Source organism: Prunus persica, chromosome G1 (assembly GCF_000346465.2).
Source record: "Prunus persica cultivar Lovell chromosome G1, Prunus_persica_NCBIv2, whole genome shotgun sequence".
Taxonomy (NCBI): domain Eukaryota; kingdom Viridiplantae; phylum Streptophyta; class Magnoliopsida; order Rosales; family Rosaceae; genus Prunus; species Prunus persica.
Window position 1 is genome coordinate 6859758 of NC_034009.1, and position 18274 is coordinate 6878031.

Sequence of the window (18274 nt, forward strand, 5' to 3'; positions counted from 1 at the left end):
CCCAATTTGCCCTTAATTTTGACAGAAAATCTAACAGAATTGATGGAGTGACCAATGATGCAACACGATATCTAATTGAAGGATGATCATAACAATTTTTGAGGTTGAGGGACGAAAAGTAAAGTAGGGCCTTATTTGAGGGACCATTGCTACAATTTTGCCTACCTTTTAATTATTAATTCAAGCAAATTCTCCTTACTTTCATTCAAAGCATACTTCAAACCTTCAACCTCTGTCAATCAAAACACGTGGGATCCTCTGTAAAGTATTATTAAAAATTAAAAAATTTAAAAAAAATAACTCTCAATGTTCATCGTCTCTCCACTGAACTAAAATAATAACGGAGCCAGAATTAAAAAGAAGACAAAGAGCAAACTGAGCAAATGGAACAGAAAGCTTGTGCCCTTGGGTTCAGAAATTGAGGAGAAATTTGATGGAATTGGATTGGACCCAGTTGGGAATTTTGAAACTTTATTGGAATTTTGATTTGAATTTGGTCGGGATGAGGGAGAGAAGAGAGGGGTTGGGGTTTGACAGGGATGAAGGAGAATAGGTGTTTTTTATCATCTAAGTCCTTAAAAGTCATTTCACAAATGGATAAATTTGTTTTTAAATTTTGAAGATAAGATGGGTGAGGAAATAGGACAGGTGAGTGAAAATAGCATCACTCAAATATTATCAAGGAAGGAATTCAAAATTTGAATTCTAAAATTCAATTATAAGGAAATAATGCATTAAATTTATCTGTTCAATGTGTTTTTCTTATTGATCTCAAATGGTAAAATCGACACAACAACAAAAGTAATAAATGTCAAATGACCTACAACTAAAACTAAAAACACGTGGACTAAACTCAATTACAACTAATCGTTTTGGACCTAGATCTAAGAAGCCTTCAATTTTATTCTAATTGATCTCCAAGCTTTCTACTTGATTTATATTACTTGGTGACAATGTCCACCAAGCTATTGAAAGCTTGGCTGGAGCTACCATTAGATTCAACCGCTTGTAGAGCAAGATTTTTAAGGGCCCCGATTTTGTCTCTCATTTCCTTTCCTTCTTTATGCTTCAAAACAAGTTCCAAGGCCTTCACCATTCCAATTTTTGTAATGACCCCTCGCTCAAACTCAGTTCCAATTCCCCAAACAGCCACTATGGTCCTCATGTTGAGCGTGTGGTCGCCAAAAAATGGCCTGCAAATCATAGGCACCCCACCTGAAATACTCTCCATAACCGAATTCCACCCAGCATGTGTCACAAAAACCCCAACTGAGGCATGTCCTAAGACCTGCACTTGGGGAGCCCATGAAACTATTTTCCCGTTTAGGCTACTTTTGTTGCACCCTTTGGGCAAGAAATCCTCTATGTTGCCCCTAAATGACCAAATAAATGGAAACCCAGTTTCAATCAATGCTTGAGCTAGGGCTTCTAGCTCATGAGGTGGTGGGGTTGCCGCGCTTCCAAAGGCAATATATACCACAGATGCGGGCTTGCTCTTGTCCAGCCACTCTATGCAACCACTTTCGTCTTCAGGTGAATGTGGTGATCTTGATATTAGGCTCAGCGGTCCATAGTTGAGCAACTTCTGTAACCTTGACTTTAGCGCATTCTCAATTTCAGGGTCTACGTCATCGAAAGAGTTAACCGCAACAACAGTTGCTTTGAGCAGTTTTTGTCCCATTTTGTGCAGCAGGGTTGCTATGGGTGAATCTAAGTTCCCTGTTACTACTCCATCCGGTAAGTCACATATCTGAAATCTTGAAAATGCGGGAAGGAAGTCAAGCGCCTGTTTTCCACCTCCTGAAAAAAAAAGGGAAAAAAAAAAAAGAGAGAGGCAATGGTTAGAGGAATTAAAGTCCTTCATGAGCCAGAAGAAGCTGCAAGTTGAGAAAAATTTAAATGAATTATGGGGGCCCTTTTGGGTTGAAATGAATTATGGGGGTCTTTTTTTTTTTTTTTTTTTCTTCTTTCATTAGAACTAGCCTCTCCGCGCCTGTGATAGGCCATTTTTAAAAAAAATTTAAATTTATTTTAGAATTAGAAAAGATAATGAGTAGTTGTGTTCCATACAAATAGGATTCATTATCTGATTTTTTTTTTAATTTAATATGAAAAAGTGTGAATTTACTATATTATCTTCATTTAATTAATAATTTCAATTCTTAATGTTTGCATTAACCAAGGGCATTTTCTGATATTTTGAATGTTTTACCATTATTTGCCTTTTGCTTTATATATATAGATGAAGAGACCTTTTTGGGTTTTACCTACAGTTCCGGTCCAAATTTGGGGGCCTTATATTGGGCTGCAGCCTGCTCAGTAGGTGCGCACGTGAGAGAGAGAGAGAGAGAGAGAGAGAGAGAGAGAGAGAGAGAGAGAGACGGGCTCATTGTCGGTGAGTCTGGTGGCTTTTCAAATGAGCCGCCCATCATAGAGCAGGGCCCAACACCACAACAACGTCCATCATATGAAACGGGTTCAATGTCCAATTATGAAGCGGCCCATAGTAATTAATCACGGCGATCTAACGGCTACTTTTTTTTTTTGGTTAGAGGAGATGCTCTATAAATTAGAAGCACCCTAAAAGAGCACGACATATAAACCTAACAATGAGTTTCCATCGGACGTCCTACATTAAGTCTCAACAAATCTAAATATTGAAAACAAAAAGATACAACAATCGAAATTAAAATCAAACAGTGAAAGTGTCTAAACTAATCAGGTTCAAATCTTCGTAAAAATAAACTAATATAAAATAACAAAATTGAAGTTATAAACAAAATAACCAAAAAACAATTGAGTATAAAACATTTGTTAAACAATGAATAAATCACATAGTATTGTCCAACTCATGGAAATATATATAGAAAAATTAGGTATTAGACAAAACAATTCTTATTAATTAGGATTTGAGATATAGAGTATTTCTGTTTGCGTTTTAATACTTAGGAAGCAAATTTTGTTTTGGATTTGGCCAAAGAGGAGGCCCAGATTTGTTGGGCCTGTCTAAATTAAAAAGGTAAAAATACAATTTTACCCTTTTTGTTTAAAGCCTCACCAAAATCAGATCTCATCATTCCCTTCTCTCTCGACTGGAAAACAAGGCATCCACATTCCCAATTTCACAGTGACTTTCAGTCGTCGTAACGACCTTATCTCGTCGTCATTCCTTTACGAAAGGTGCTAGCCATCACTTCCTTTATCATCGTCCCTAAATACCTAACCCAAACAGCCAGTGTTAGTGGGCAATTTTGGCTGGAACAGTCTAGCAATCGGGGCCTGCCACAAGCCCAATTTGACAGCAAGTTTTCGTCTCCGTAACCACCTTATCTCACTATAGTTCCTTCATGAAAGTTGCTCGCCATCACATTCTCTATCATTCCCCAAAATACCCAACCCAAACCGCAGGAGTTTGTGTCAATTTCGTCTAGAGCAGTCCAGCAGTCACGGGACCATAGCACCACGATATCCAAGCCCCTGTCTAGTGAAATGTCACTTCCATCACTAATGTTGTTTGGCTCATCTAGATCAATCAATTCCTCGCTCTCATTTCTGCTTCTTTTTTTATTCTCTCAGTTCGGCACCCAATCAATTTTACCATGGAGTAAGAAACCAAACAAACAAGAATGTGGTTTGCAGTTTCTGTTTCTGCATTGCAGTTTCCATTCCTACATTGCAATTTTCGTTTCTGGATTACAGTTTCTGTTTCAGTTTCCATTTTAGTACTTTTATCATGGTTTTGCATTCCACACTTATTAATATGTTTATTTTTCCCCCATACTCTGCAGTGTAGTCTTTGGTTCTATAAAATTAGTTTTTGTTTTTGTTTTGTTTTTTCATTTTTGTTTACATCATTGATATTCACAATTTTGTTTTTGTTTTAAAATCTCACTTAAATATGAGAACTTTTGGTTTTTATAGAGAATGCAGTGTATTTTTCGATCTTCTTCTTCTATTGTAGTATTAATGTTTTGATGTGAAGCTCAGTTTTTCTGCTGTGGAGGTATGTGTATTCTTGATCAAATTGTTATTTAAATTTTCTTTTTCTTTTTTTCAGTTTTTATAAGTTGATTTTTGAACTCTTTGATGTTGTCTTTGTTTTTACTTTGGCTTTTAAAAAAAAAAATCATATTTGAGTTTGAGGTGCTGTTTGGTTAGAGATTTTTGTATAATTTTCTAGTACTTTCATCATGGTTTTGACTTTTAGTTCCTCATGTTTACTAGGTGCATTTTTACTCAGACTCTGCATTGCAGTTTCTGTTTCAGTTTTAATACTTTCATCATGGTTTTGCATTTTGGTTCCTCACTAATTTTAGTACTTGCATCATGGTTCTGCAGTGCAGTTTTTGTTTCTATAAAAATAGTTTTTGTTTTTATTTGGAGTTTGGAGTTCGGAGTTTGTAGTTTTTGTTTTTGTTTATATATATATATATATATATATATGTATTTTACATCATTGATATCTACATTGTATTGTGCTTGCAGTTTTTGTGTGAATCTGTGTTGAAATTAATTGTTTTAAACCTTTGATTATTTATATAAATATTGTGTAATTGAATAAATATCACAAAAACAAGTTTGGTGTAGTGGTTTGTGAGTGAGGCTTCTGTTAATGTATGCATTTTGGGTTTTTCTTTTGGCTTCCCTTGACAATTTTGTAATAGGATTTTTATTGTTTTTATCAAGCTCAAGTTTAGATTAAGAATAGCTTCTCTAGGTGTTCTTAACTAACAACTATCATATGGAGGTTCAAGCAAATTGACAAAGGTAAATTGTGTGTTGCATCACATTGCATTAAATTGATTTCATAAAATGATGACTAGTCATCTGTTTCTCGTATGACTAGTCATACTTGCTCTATAGGATTTCCAGCTAGATAACCAACTGTTTTGTCTTATTCTTCTTTCTCTCTTTGCTGCCATGTGGTGATTCTGACCTAAGGAAGTTTTGGGTGTAAAGGCCAAAGGATTCCTCATTTGGCAGTCGTCACTTTTGTAGGCAAGTTTTGGAAAGTTTCTCTGTAAACTTTCTCTTCTTCCTCAAGTGTAACCTTCATATTTTTCATATTTGAGTTTTCCAAAATGTTTCTTTTTGAAAACTGCATTTGAAATATGAAAACCTCATCTTGCTAAATCAAACACTCTCTCATATATATCTAGGTCAGATTCAAGATTGATTTCTTCAAGAGTATGGTTTCTTGAAGAAATTGGTCATTCTCCTTTGAATCCAAATTTTGGTTTCTGTCTGAGTTGGAGCTTGCAAGCCAGTGCCATGGGATGAATGAGCTGGAGAAGGAGCTGCCATTGCCATGAAGAACTGAGCTTTAAGCTTTGCTAAGTTGGAGAAGAAGATTGCACAAAGGAGGTATAGCTCATCTTCTTAAATATATCTAGGTTTTTCTTGAGCTTGCTTGTGTTCCTTTGTAAGAATCTTTTTCTACTTAGTGGATTGCCTGGTCATTTGATGACCCCCAGTTTTTCCCAATGGTGGGTTTCTAGGTGAACAATTTCTGATTGCATCTCTGTAATTTTTCTGGGTTTGTGTTCTTGGTGGTTGACTAGTCATCGTATGAATTGCGGTTGACTAGTCATCGTATGAATTCTGGGTTTGTGTTCTTAGTGGTTGACTAGTCATTGTATGAATTCTGGGTTTGTGTCCTTATAGTTGACTAGTCATCATTATCTGTTGTTTGGTGTTTACTTGATTATGATGATTTCACACACTTTCACCATAGTTGTTGCTAGCACAGGGGATGCCTAGATTGACGGGTCCTTCTGAGTGCCTAGGTTGTCACTAGTAATCTTCTATGGCTCGTTTGGTACACAGGACTGTCTTGACATGGACTATGCTTAGGGACTGGCTTGGCTTGGCTTGGATTGGTCTAAGTTGGATAACACTTATCCTGCGTTTGGTGTATGCTTGGACTAGGACTATAATTTTTTTATTTTTTCAAAAATATATATATGTATTTTATAATATATATATATAATATATATGTATATATATGTATATAAGTATATTATAATAATATTATATATTTTAAATAATATAAACCGTACATACATATATATATAAGTGTATATAGGTGTATATATGTATATTATAATATACATGGGTATAATACATATACATATATTTATATATATGTACGTATATTATAATATATAATATATATGGGTATGTTATAATAATAATAATAATAATATACATGTATATACGTGTATATATGTATATTATATATGTATGTATATATACATATATATTATATATCATAAAATACATATGTATATATATTATATATTATAATATACATATATATACATATATACATGTATATATACGTATATACATGTATATAATATATGTGTATATAGGTGTATTTATATATTATAATATATACATGGGTATAATACATATACATATACATATACATATACATATACATATGTATATTATAATAGATAATATATATGGGTATGTTATAATAATAATATACATGTATATACGTGTATATATGTATATTATAATATATATATACATATAGTATAAATATATAATGTATATGTCTATATACATGTGTATATGTATATTATAATACATACATGGGTATAATATATACACATATATGTATATATACTTATATATGTATTATAATAATATATATTACATATACATGTATGCTATTATTATAATATTAATATGCATATGTATATGGGTATATTATAATAATAATATACGTGTATATATCTATATGTATTTATATATTATATATGTATATATGTGTTTATATATATACATGTATATACGTGTATATATGTACCTTAATATATAATATAATATATGTTACATATATACATGTATACATGTATGCTATTATTATAATATTAATATGTATGTGTATATGAGTATATTATAATAATAATATATGTGTATATATCTATATGTATTTATATATATTATATATGTATATATGTGTATATATATACTTGTATATGTGTATATACATGTATATATATACATTATAGTATATGTGTATATATATACATTATAGTATATGTGTATGTAATAATAATAATAATAGTAATATATGTTATTAGTATTACAATATAATATATGCATCTCATACATTGGTAAACATAGGACTAGCTAATCCTCCCTTTCTACATGGGATTAGTAGTCCCCTCTTAAGGAGGTGTTTTTGGTGGGCCCGGTATTAGCAATCTCATCTAAGACTAGAATTAAATGAAACAAACATGGTACTAAATTTAGTCCAAGCCAGTCCAAGCCAAGCCTGTGTACCAAACAACCCCCTAGGGTTGTAGGTACATTGTGGCATGCTCTGTGCGTATTCTTGATTGTGGTTGTTCATGCCTAGCAATTGACTAGTCATAAGTGTACTTGGTGAAGGTCTAAAGTGTGTGAAGATTGTTGCGTTTTGTTTAAGTGTCGTAAAAGTTACCCCTCGTCACCTAAGTACCCATTTCAATCCTCCTTTGAGGGTCAAGGTTCAAGTTTTCAATGACACAAAATTTTTGGTCTTTGACTTTATGCTAATTAGGTGAAATTGTATTCCTATCTTCCAAAATAGTAAACTATGTAGTGTTTTAAAATAAAAGCTATATGAGAAAGTGTTTTTAGTGCGAAAATAGTTGTATTTGGAAAGAAAGATGGGAATTTTTCAATTGGAGATAGATCTTAGAAAACATTATTGTATGAATATGTGTCTGATTCACATTCGGAATAGACCCTCTCTGCCGACATGAGAATACTTTTTTATAAATAAATATGCAACTCAATAAGTACCGGACCACGGCAGACAATAGTTAGATTAATAAATTGGCCTTCTAGTGCCTACTTCCTCCATTCACGATGCATTAAATTATCTTAATTTTGATGTTAGATTGCTTTGTTATTGTAATGATTCTTTGTGGCTAATTACTTTTTTAGATCAATTATGAATGCAATTACAGAATTTCTATAAATAAAAAAAAGAAAACCACATCACAAGTTTGCTTTGAACCCTATACTTGTATATTCTAAAGATTATATAATATTGTTGCCAAAAATATCATTTCACTCTCTGTTTGATTATATCTTAGTCAAAAGAAGAAAAAATGCTCCAAAAGCCCAAATACTATTTATGCCACATTCTCACCCCAAAAAAAAACAAAAAAGCTACTGTGACTATATCTTTAACCAAAATATTGTAATTCATCTCTAAGTTTTATGTATTAACTTTGAATAAAGTATTAGTAGGAGGAAAAAAAAAAGATATTTAGTCGTATACCTATTCTTAGCACTAATAATATAGATAAACACTATACCATTTAATTTCTATAAACAAACCCAAAAAAAACTCAAAAAATGACGGCTGACCTTCTTGAATTTAATTTTGATTATTAAATTACTTTGATGCCCTATTGAGTGTTTTGGGTATTTTTATGAGGTTTTGGAGTTTGGCTTGTTTTAAGAAATTGATGACAATTTTGTAATTTATAAGAAGTTAAAGGTTTTTTTGTTATATTGTAAATAGGCTTTGGGTATGTTTCTAATAGTGAATCTCCCAAAAAAAAATGCACATGATGGAGGCCTAAGTGAATTGGTTGAAAGAAGAAAAATGAGAGTAAATGTAGGATAAAAGAGAAAAAGGAAATAACATAGAATTACAATTACTAGCTCTTCGCTATTCAAGTTATTTGAAATTGTTAATACGAATGGAGGGAAGGTAATATTGGATATTTTCCATTTTCAATCACACGTAGTGTTTTGGACTAGAGTACAAAGAATAAGGCAGATAAGGACTCAGTTAAATTTGCTAGAGAGGATATGCGCTCCTCATTATACAATTGAGTTAGAATTCCCCACCCTTAAAGTAGAATATCATTTGTATCCAAAAATATAAAAAGTAGAAAGGTTATGGAGAAAAGAGTGCTCAAATATCAATTGATTCTTCAGGCAAACCAGTAGACATATACTAGAATATATACATAACAATGGATCTAGTTTCCTATGGCCAAAATTGGTTTAACTATAAAATGTATGAACTTAATATCTAAATTTCAGTTGCCAAAAACAAAAATAAACATTTCAGAAACATAGAGATGCTCACAAAATGCAATTAAATGAAATTGATTGCTTACCAGTAACGGTTCCAACCCTTTCCCGCATGAAGTCGGTCTCTACATGAACAAGAAGTGACCGTGGTCCACTAGTCCAAACCGGCACCCAGGGCACTTTGATCTCCTCCGACATATCTCCCCCGAACCAAAAGAACGCATCGGTCACCAAACACCTGACCTTCAAACCCGTCGCCGCCTCGGCGTTCTTCAAACCCGTCATGAAGTTACCGGGCGCCGCCTTCAAAAACAACCCGATAGCTTCCTCAAAGTTGGCTGAGGGCACGAAACCCTCAGGCAACCCATCCGCCACGTCGTGAGGCTCAACGTTGTGGAAGCTCGAAGGCGAGACTTTGGAGAGAAGGGAGGTGTTCGCTCTAGAAGTGGTGAAGAAGGAGAAGAGGACGTGTGGGGAAGCTGGAGCTAGTTTGAGAACAACGTCGAGAAGAGCGCTTGAGTGGCTCCCAAAAGGGAAGGCCAAAACGGCAACATGGTGAGTTTGGGGTTTGGGGTTTCCTACCATAATTGCTAGAAGGTCTTGGCTTTGTGCTAGCTAGCTGTAGAGACTGTGACTTACTTATATATGAGGAACAAGTAGATGAGGGCAGAAGGGTGTCGGTGGCTATAGAAAGGTAGATGGAATACTTGGTTATCAAACGAACAAGTCCTCCAGTCTGATATATTGGGGTTGTAATACTTGACAAAGAAAACTGACCACAAATACAGTAAGCGAAAAAACAATCTAACGTGTTTTAAAAAATCTCCTTTTGTGTTATTGATGAATTACACTATATATATATACAGTTCCGATCTCTTGGACCACAGGAGTCCAAGAGATTTGTGGTCACTCACCGTTGAATGTAAATTCAACGGTTCACTCAATCTTGAACTCCTTTTAAGAAACTTTTTTGAACCATTAGATTAATATCCAACGGTGAGTGACCACAATTTCTTGGACTCCTGTGGTCCAAGAGATCAGGACTATATATATATATATATATATACATATATATATATATATCTCATAGGCACACCACAAATAAATGGAAACCCACTTTCGATGTTTGTCACAAATGCAGGCTTATGCTTGTCCAGCCATTCTCAGCAACCACTGCCATCTGTATGCAATGATGGTGATGATGATATTATAAAAAGGTTGCCATGTGGTGGGTTCGGGTAAATAAGTTTTTGTTGATATTTAAGGCTTTTAAAATTTTAAACGTTTGCTTTTAAATTTTCTTTTAAATTCATTTGGCTGTTTTCCTATTTATTATGAGGTTATACCATTTGAATTTTCAGTTGTTTTATTTATTTATTGCCTTAATTTTCTGGTTAAATTGTATGTGGATGTTATAATTGTTGGATGCCTATAAAAGGTCACTCCACATTTGAAAAACACCACAATCTGATTTCTCTCTTCTCCTCCTTTCATACTTTCTCTACTTTCAACATTATTATTTTTGGGCAACAGTTTTGTAACTTAGAGACTTTTATCCAACTGTGAATATTTTATAGCGGACCTTGAACTTGAGTATTAGGGGGTCGTAATCTTGGAGTCTTCTAAACCATCAATACATGCACGTAAGGAGGCTACAAGGGGCCAAAAAGAGCTCAAGCCATCTATAGAAATCATCATGCCAAAGAAGCTTCAAGAAGCTGATAATTACCTTAGATAACCAAAGAAGAGAAACTTGTTTAAGTACATAATATTGTCTCAATGAAAGCACCAATTCATGGGACACCAAACAATACAAGATGTTGAAACCAAAGAAAGAACAGCCTCCCTGGGGGTTGTTGGTCTCAAATCAATAGAGTGACTTGAGTTTTATTATCCCACACATGTCTCCCCAACTACCCGATTGTCTTAGGAGAAGAGGGTGTGTGTTATTGGAGAAAATGGTGTTATCATGCTTGCATATAAAATATTCACATCAATCCATGAAACAACGGTAAACTATATATATGGAATATTACTAGCTGGGTTTTGAAATTTTTCTTTGTATTATATATAAACATGTCACCTACTAGGCAATACAATTCTGGATGTATAAAACAACTATGAAAACTTAAGCAATTGGCTCAATCTCAAAGAGGAGCTCTTAATAAATTCATTTTTCTTCGCTTATTGTTTGTACTGAACTTACTTATTATTTATCTTTCTCAAATTGAAAAGTTTAAAATTTTATGAATTTGTGATTGTCATTGCATGCTAATTAATGATGAATTTAGCTAAAACAAGTTGTTTTATAACATTAAGTCATGCTAATATTTTAGGTTTTTTAGATTTAGTTTTTCCTTGTTATATGAGGACCTCAATTTAAGTTTCGCACAGGCCCTTAAAATCTCAAAGCCAGCATGTTGACATACACTTTTTTAAATAAAAAATCCATATTATACTGATAGCAACAAACTTCGAACATGTCTTCATACAAATAGGTTTCACTTTGGGTAGTAACTGTTAATCAAATAAAATTTTCTAGAAGAGAATAAATCTTTGTTCTTATTTTAATGCCTCCTCTCTCCAGGGTTCTAATCCTTTAACATAAGTATTAATTAATTGAAAATATTCAACATCAATTTCTTCCTTTAAATGCGATAGAAGAATCTATCATAAATTTAGAGTATAAATTAATTTGGCAACCCACCCTGAAATTATATGAAATTGGAGAAATAATTATTTAATAGGTTATTAATTGAAACCTTTGTGGCTTAATTTGTCCCCCACAAAAACAAATGTGGCAATCATTATCGAACATGGGTGCCACCCAAGAGTTGACACTTTATACCCCCAAAATCCAACTACTGCGGCCTCCAAATTATAAATAAACACAACGACCCACTATAACACAAACTTCCCCAAATTCTCTCAAATAAAAGAATATTTGGAATTTCACAAAACAAAATGCCTGCAGCATTGTACTACTACTTCACCACCACAATTCTTCTGGTCCTTATCTCAAGCACAAATGCTGCAACAAGGCACAGCCAGTACCTAAGCCAGGCTAACCAATTTTTGGTTCCTCAAAATGCTGCCCGGTCAGCCACCAAAATGAAGCCATTGGTTTGGGATGCGAAGTCGGCAAGGTATGCACAATGGTATGCAAACCAAAGGCGATACGACTGCGCTTTGAGGCACTCAAACGGCCCTTATGGAGAGAACATTTTCTGGGGTAGTGGCACTGGGTGGACGCCGGCTCAGGCAGTGGCGGCATGGGCTTCGGAGAGCAGGTGGTACAATTACTGGTCTAATTCTTGTGCTAGAGGGCAGGAATGTGGGCATTATACACAGATTGTGTGGAGGTCCACAAGAAGAGTTGGGTGTGCTAGAGTCACTTGTTTGGGTGGTAGGGGTGTGTTCATGGTTTGCAACTATGACCCTCCTGGGAATTATATTGGAGAAAGGCCTTATTGAATATTTCATAGAAATTGGATGCTGTTTATGTGCCTTTGGGGCTGGCAACAACGGAGAGTATTTATGTGGATTTTTCTAATCTCTATTTAATTATAACTAATAATATTACAGGATTATATTATATAATTAAGCGGCATGAACCTTGAGGATTGCGTCTATAGCTTTATGAGTTTTCTTTATGTATTGTAAGACCACAAAGCCAATTACATATCTTGGAGTGAAAAGATAAGAATGCTTGACAGAAATGTTGGTGCATTTGTTTGGTAGATTATTTTCTTCTCTTTTGAGGGGTGAGTACATTATCTATAATCGGGGCATCATTAACAATTTAACATACGTAAGTTCAAGTAATTACAGCATTCATTTCTCCTCCCGAGGTAGATCATCTGTTCGATTTCTCACTCTTTCAATATAATTAGATTGCATGATAATCATGTAAACATATCAACTTAATTTAATAAAAGGCTTATTTGTTGACATGCCTCCTGTGGTTTTCAAATAGTCTCAGTTTCCTCCCTGACGTTTCAAATGACTCAATTTCCTCCCTGAACTTCTATTACGTGGCCAAGGTTGCCCCATTCTATTAGTTTTTCAGATTAGATTGTTAAATCAGCTGACTTGGCATGGGTATTTTGATAAATTTAACTATTCAAAATTCAAAATAAATATAAAAATGCTTGAAATTATTTAAAATAGAGATAAGATAAAAATAGGGCTAACGACAAAAGACTCCCTGCTGGTTTGGGGTAGTTCTCAATATGGACTCCAGGGTATCAATTTTATCAATTTACACCCTTAGTTTGCAACATCGTCCAATTTCATCCTTCCGTTAAGTTGACTAAAGTAAACCGTTTAGTTAGACGTTAACTGATGACGTGTTCATTGTGGGACCCACCTATTAACCAATCCCTAAATTTTTTACATATAAAATAACATCAAATTTAAAAATAAAAATAAAAAGCTTAAAAAACCCAGCCCCTTCCCTCCCAATAACCCAGCTCCCTCCCCCGCCCGGTTCCCCTCCTCCTCACGAACTAACCCCAACTCTCTCTCTCTCTCTCTCTCTCTCTCTCTCTCTCTCTCTCTCTGTGCACTAGGTCCCTGTAGATGATTCCAAGCATGTAAAGGTATTCTAAGGCCCCCAGAACTTCCGCAACATAAAAGCTGGAAAGCTATACCACCAAAATTTTCAATTAAAAAATTAAAGAAAAACTAGATTGAAGACAACTTTGCAAAGAGATAAAACAGACAAGATTATAACATCTCATGATCTCATCTGAGTTGTAAGCACAAGAATACAAAAAACCAGAAAATAGAGGTCCTAGTTAAATTTGATTTTATTCTTTTTTTTTATAATAAAAAATCAAGTAAAAAGAGAATGATGCAATTCAATATTTGAGAAAAATGGAGGAATATTCAAAATTTTCGATCTTGGCTCTGTGGATCTCCTTCTTCAATGCCAGAGCCTTTTTGTCGACGAATTTCCTGGCGTAAAAGCATGAGGAAGACGAACACCCGCAATCTTGATGGGCAGGACTAGAACCGGTGCCTCTAAAGGTGCAGAGGTAGATGGTGCGAATGTAGCCAGCACTGATGTGGCGGAGGAGGGAAGGGGTTGGGGTTGGTGCGAGAGGAGGTGGGGAATAGGCAGGGGGTGGGGGGAGGGTTGGGTTGTTGGGTAGGGAATGAGCTGGGTTTTTTTAAAAAAATTTTCTCTCGATCCTAATAGGCGGGACTGGAACCAGTGCCTTTGAGGGTGCAGAGGTAGACAGTGTTGATGCCGTCTGAGTGATGCGGCAGAGGAAAGGGGCTGGGGTTGGATAGAGAAGGGGTGTGGTAAGGGTGGCTGGGATTTTTTAAGTTGATTTAAAAATTAAAAAAATTGTTAGAATGTTATTTTATTATTTTATATATTTTTTTTTGTTAGTAGGTGGGTCCCACAGTAGACACGTCAGCATTTAACGATTGACTACACAGTCAACTTAACGGAAGGATGAAATTGGACGATTTTGCAAACGTAAGGGTGTAAATTGATAAAATTGATACCCTGTAGTCCATATTGAGAACGACCTCGAACTAGCAGGGTGTCTTTTGTCGTTAGCCCATAAAAATATCTCCTTTTTTTCTCCCTCAATCGTCAAACCCTACCACTTTCTCCCTAATCTCAACCAACCCCAGCAATCACCTTCCCCATCCTCATTCCTCTGTCAAAATAAACGTACCCAAAAAACTTAGCAACCTTCCTCCTCTCTCTCTCCCTCTGCCAAAAAAATCCGCTCTCCACACTCTTCGACATCATCAAAACGTAACTAATAATTCACCCTATGTCTCTCTCCTCTCAATTCTCTCTCTTTCTTTGGCAGCTACCAAGGGAGATCTAGACTGCCACATATGCGAATCTGAAGTCAATTTAGTGATTTTATTTGTGAGTTTTGAGCCTTTTGACAATTGGGGGGAGGGGGTTAACGCGAGAGAGAGAGAGAGAGAGAGAGAGAGAGAGAGAGAAGGTGGGGTGGGTTTTTTCTGGGTGTGGGTTGGTTGGGCAGTGGGGCTGGTTGAGATTAGGGAGAAGGTGGTGGGAGTTGGCGATTAGGGATTAAAAAAAAAGGACATTTTTATCTTCTTTTTTTTATACATATTTTAAATAATTTCACGCATTTTTTATATTTAATTTGAATATTTTAATTTTTAATAGTTAAATTTACCAAAATGCCCATGCCACTTCAATTGATTTAACAATTTTTATATGAAAACTAACATAATGGGGCAACCTTGGTCACATAATAGAAGTTCAAGGGGGAGATTGAGTTATTTGAAATATTAGATGACAAACTGAGACTATTTGGAAACCATATGAGGCATTTTAACAAATAAACCTTAACAAAATAGCTCCTAAACCAGAAGCAGTGTTTTGAGGTAGAAGGAGTTTTTGGTCCTTCCATTACTTTTTCCCCTTCAAACTAGGGATGTGTGCGATCCGATTTGGCTCAATTCTTGCCTAAAATCATAACCAGAACTACCCTATGCATTCAATCCAATTCGATCTGTTTTTGGCTGAGATGACTAAAAGAAGTGAACTAATCGAAACCTATAAAATCCAGTTTGATTCTTCCAATTCCGGGTTTAAGCTGGCTATTTTTTATTTATTTATTTTTTTAATACCAGCTAGTTTGAAGTTCAAACTAGCTGGTATTCCAATTCCCGGTTTAAGCCGGCTATTTTTTATTTATTTATTTTTTTAATACCAGCTAAGCTGGTATTTCCTTTAAATGAAACTGGGTCGAAGATGTGGGCTGAAAGGATAACTAACAACCCATATTGGCCTGAATAATGAATATGACAGAGACTGTAAAGTTACATGCATGTCCTTCATACAATGTCTCACTCTCATGACCCCAATAAATAATAAATAAAAATATATAAAGTCATATATACATTGTTATCTTATATTTAAGAATTTTTTATTAGGAAAATTCATTGTAGTGCAATTTCTTTCTTTTATACATTTTTCTACTGCCATGAATTTTTTATATATAAATTTTATGTAGCTTTGATGAATTCATATATAAGGAATAAGGACAACGTGCAAGCAATAAGGTGTGACTTTCTGCACCAAGTAGTCAATCCAGGGTTGGAAGAATGCGGTCAAAATGCAAGACAGGCTTCTGGTTTAAAATATTTAGTAGCATACATATTTAATTCACACTGACAGCCATATATATACTCGTACAAGACTTTGGCTTTTGTAATTTTCAACCACATGAACTAACTGAGCCCACACCTAGGGCCTAGCTAGATGACCATATACATATATAATATTATATATTGTTTATACTTTAATTTAATCTAAACTACGATAGAGGATTCGAATTCAGGTACAGAGTGAAAAGCGCTCTTAACTAAACCTATACCTACACAAGATATGTGTATCTTAAAATTGAGCATTACTAATATGGCCTCTCACCAATATAATTACCAACCGGATCATAATTACAAGTCATAAACACATCTCCATCATCACACACCGCCCTAGCACACCCAACTCTTCTTGTACTCTTCCACACAATTTGAGTATAATGCCCACACATTTGCCCAGCCTCACACGTATTTGTCACATAAGTATAGTACTTCTCTTCAGCTGCCCATGTCTTCACTGCGTCACTCGGCGTCCAAGTCGAGCCACTGCCCCAATATATGTTCTCTCCGAGCTTGAACTCGCCTTCTGGGAACGAATGCTCCAACTTGCAGTCCGATTTTCTTATGCCTGCCCACCATTGAGCATATTTTTCAAGCTGAAAGTCCCACATCAAAGGCATCTCCCACTTGGCTGCCCTGACCAAATTGTGTTGGAACAAAAATTCTAGGGACTCTCCTATGCAACCCCAGCATAGTTGCTTTGAGACCCTCAGTATGGTCTCATTGTTGGGCTTTTGTTGGAAAAAATGTGTTTGAGAAGTGGCTGAAACGATAGAGTTGGAAGTGAGAATAATGTAGAGGACAAAGAGGAAGATGTGGAATTGGGGCTTCATTTTTTTTTTCAGCTTGTCCTAGGAGAAGAACCACACGCAGTAGGATGTGTGGAGCACAAGGCAGCTTATAATTGGAAGGTGTTGTGGATTCTGGTTTCCTTTGCATGGCTTATTATATATAAGTCTCTATGTATGATTGAAGGTGCTCTCGTGAATTTGGCTAATGTTGTGTCCGTGAACTCCGTTTTGTTTTATTAGGGGACATTGTGCCCACCATGGTGCACTCTAGAACATGATGCGTGGCATAAGAAAGCTTTAGGTACAATCAAGATATTGTGGCTAGTAAACTAGGTTCCAAAGATTTAATTTTTGTATTTTTGTATTTTTTTTTTAAGAAGACAGGATTTTTCACACATAAACTATTCAAGGTGTCGTGGGATTTGAACTTGAGACCAAGCTTTTTTCTATGAAAAATATGATGTTTTCTAGTAGTGGCCACTAGCCTAGACCCGATTGGCAATTTTTCTGTTTCAATGATTAGAAAATGATAATTTTTCATAGACAAATATATGCTAGAAAAGTAAACAAATAAGCACAAGAAATTTAAATATATACTTGTTGGAATATTACAATATTTATTATTGTTGGTGTTTGGTGGTTGTTGTATTGGAACCATTAGAATTTAATCTGTTGGTGATTTGCCCCATAAATTTATACTTAAATTTGAATCCCCATATATTTTTTTCTTAATTAAAGATATGAATATTTTTTTAGCCAACTTCCCCCAATTTTCATCCAATTTTATGTTAAACTAGCCTCTTTGCACGTGCTTCCGTGTTTGCGAGATGTTTTTTTTAAAAAAAATAAGTAAATTTATTTTAGAATTAAAAAAGATAATGGGTAGTTGTGTTCCATAAAAATAGGATCCATTATCTGCTTTTTCTTTTTCTTTTAATTTTTTTAAATATGAAAAAGTGTGAATTTACCATATTATCCTCATTTAATTAATAATTTGAATTCTTAATGTTTACATTAACCAAAGACATTTTCTAGTATTTTGAATGTTTCACAATTCTCTGCCTTTTGCTTTATATATATAGATTATTAAAAATAATTATATTTTTTTGGAAAAATATAAGAGAACGAGAAAAAAAAAATTAAAAACCTATCCCCACCCACAGACCCAGACCCATTCGCGCCACCACCCCCCCTTCTGTTTTGTCCCCTTCCTCCTCTCTCCGACGCTTCTCCCCAGGCCAACCAGCATACATTCAAAG

General features: G+C 34.8%; 3 protein-coding genes across 3 annotated transcripts; 1 reads left to right on the forward strand and 2 right to left on the reverse strand.

Moving 5' to 3' along the window:
- On the reverse strand, positions 712–9751 carry LOC18790538 (flavonoid 3-O-glucosyltransferase). Its single transcript, XM_007223985.2, has 2 exons — positions 9141–9751; positions 712–1800 (listed from the first exon to the last, which is right to left on the reverse strand). Exons 1-2 carry the CDS (start codon positions 9637–9639, stop codon positions 941–943), a joined length of 1359 nt encoding a protein of 452 aa, XP_007224047.2. The 5' UTR covers positions 9640–9751; the 3' UTR covers positions 712–940.
- LOC18789999 (pathogenesis-related protein PR-1) lies at positions 11907–12794 on the forward strand. The gene has a single exon (XM_007227595.2). It carries the CDS (start codon positions 12019–12021, stop codon positions 12526–12528), a length of 510 nt encoding a protein of 169 aa, XP_007227657.1. The 5' UTR covers positions 11907–12018; the 3' UTR covers positions 12529–12794.
- Positions 16173–17149, reverse strand: LOC18793987 (pathogenesis-related protein PR-1). The gene has a single exon (XM_007223388.2). The coding sequence runs from the start codon at positions 17055–17057 to the stop codon at positions 16476–16478; it is 582 nt and encodes a 193-aa protein (XP_007223450.2). The 5' UTR covers positions 17058–17149; the 3' UTR covers positions 16173–16475.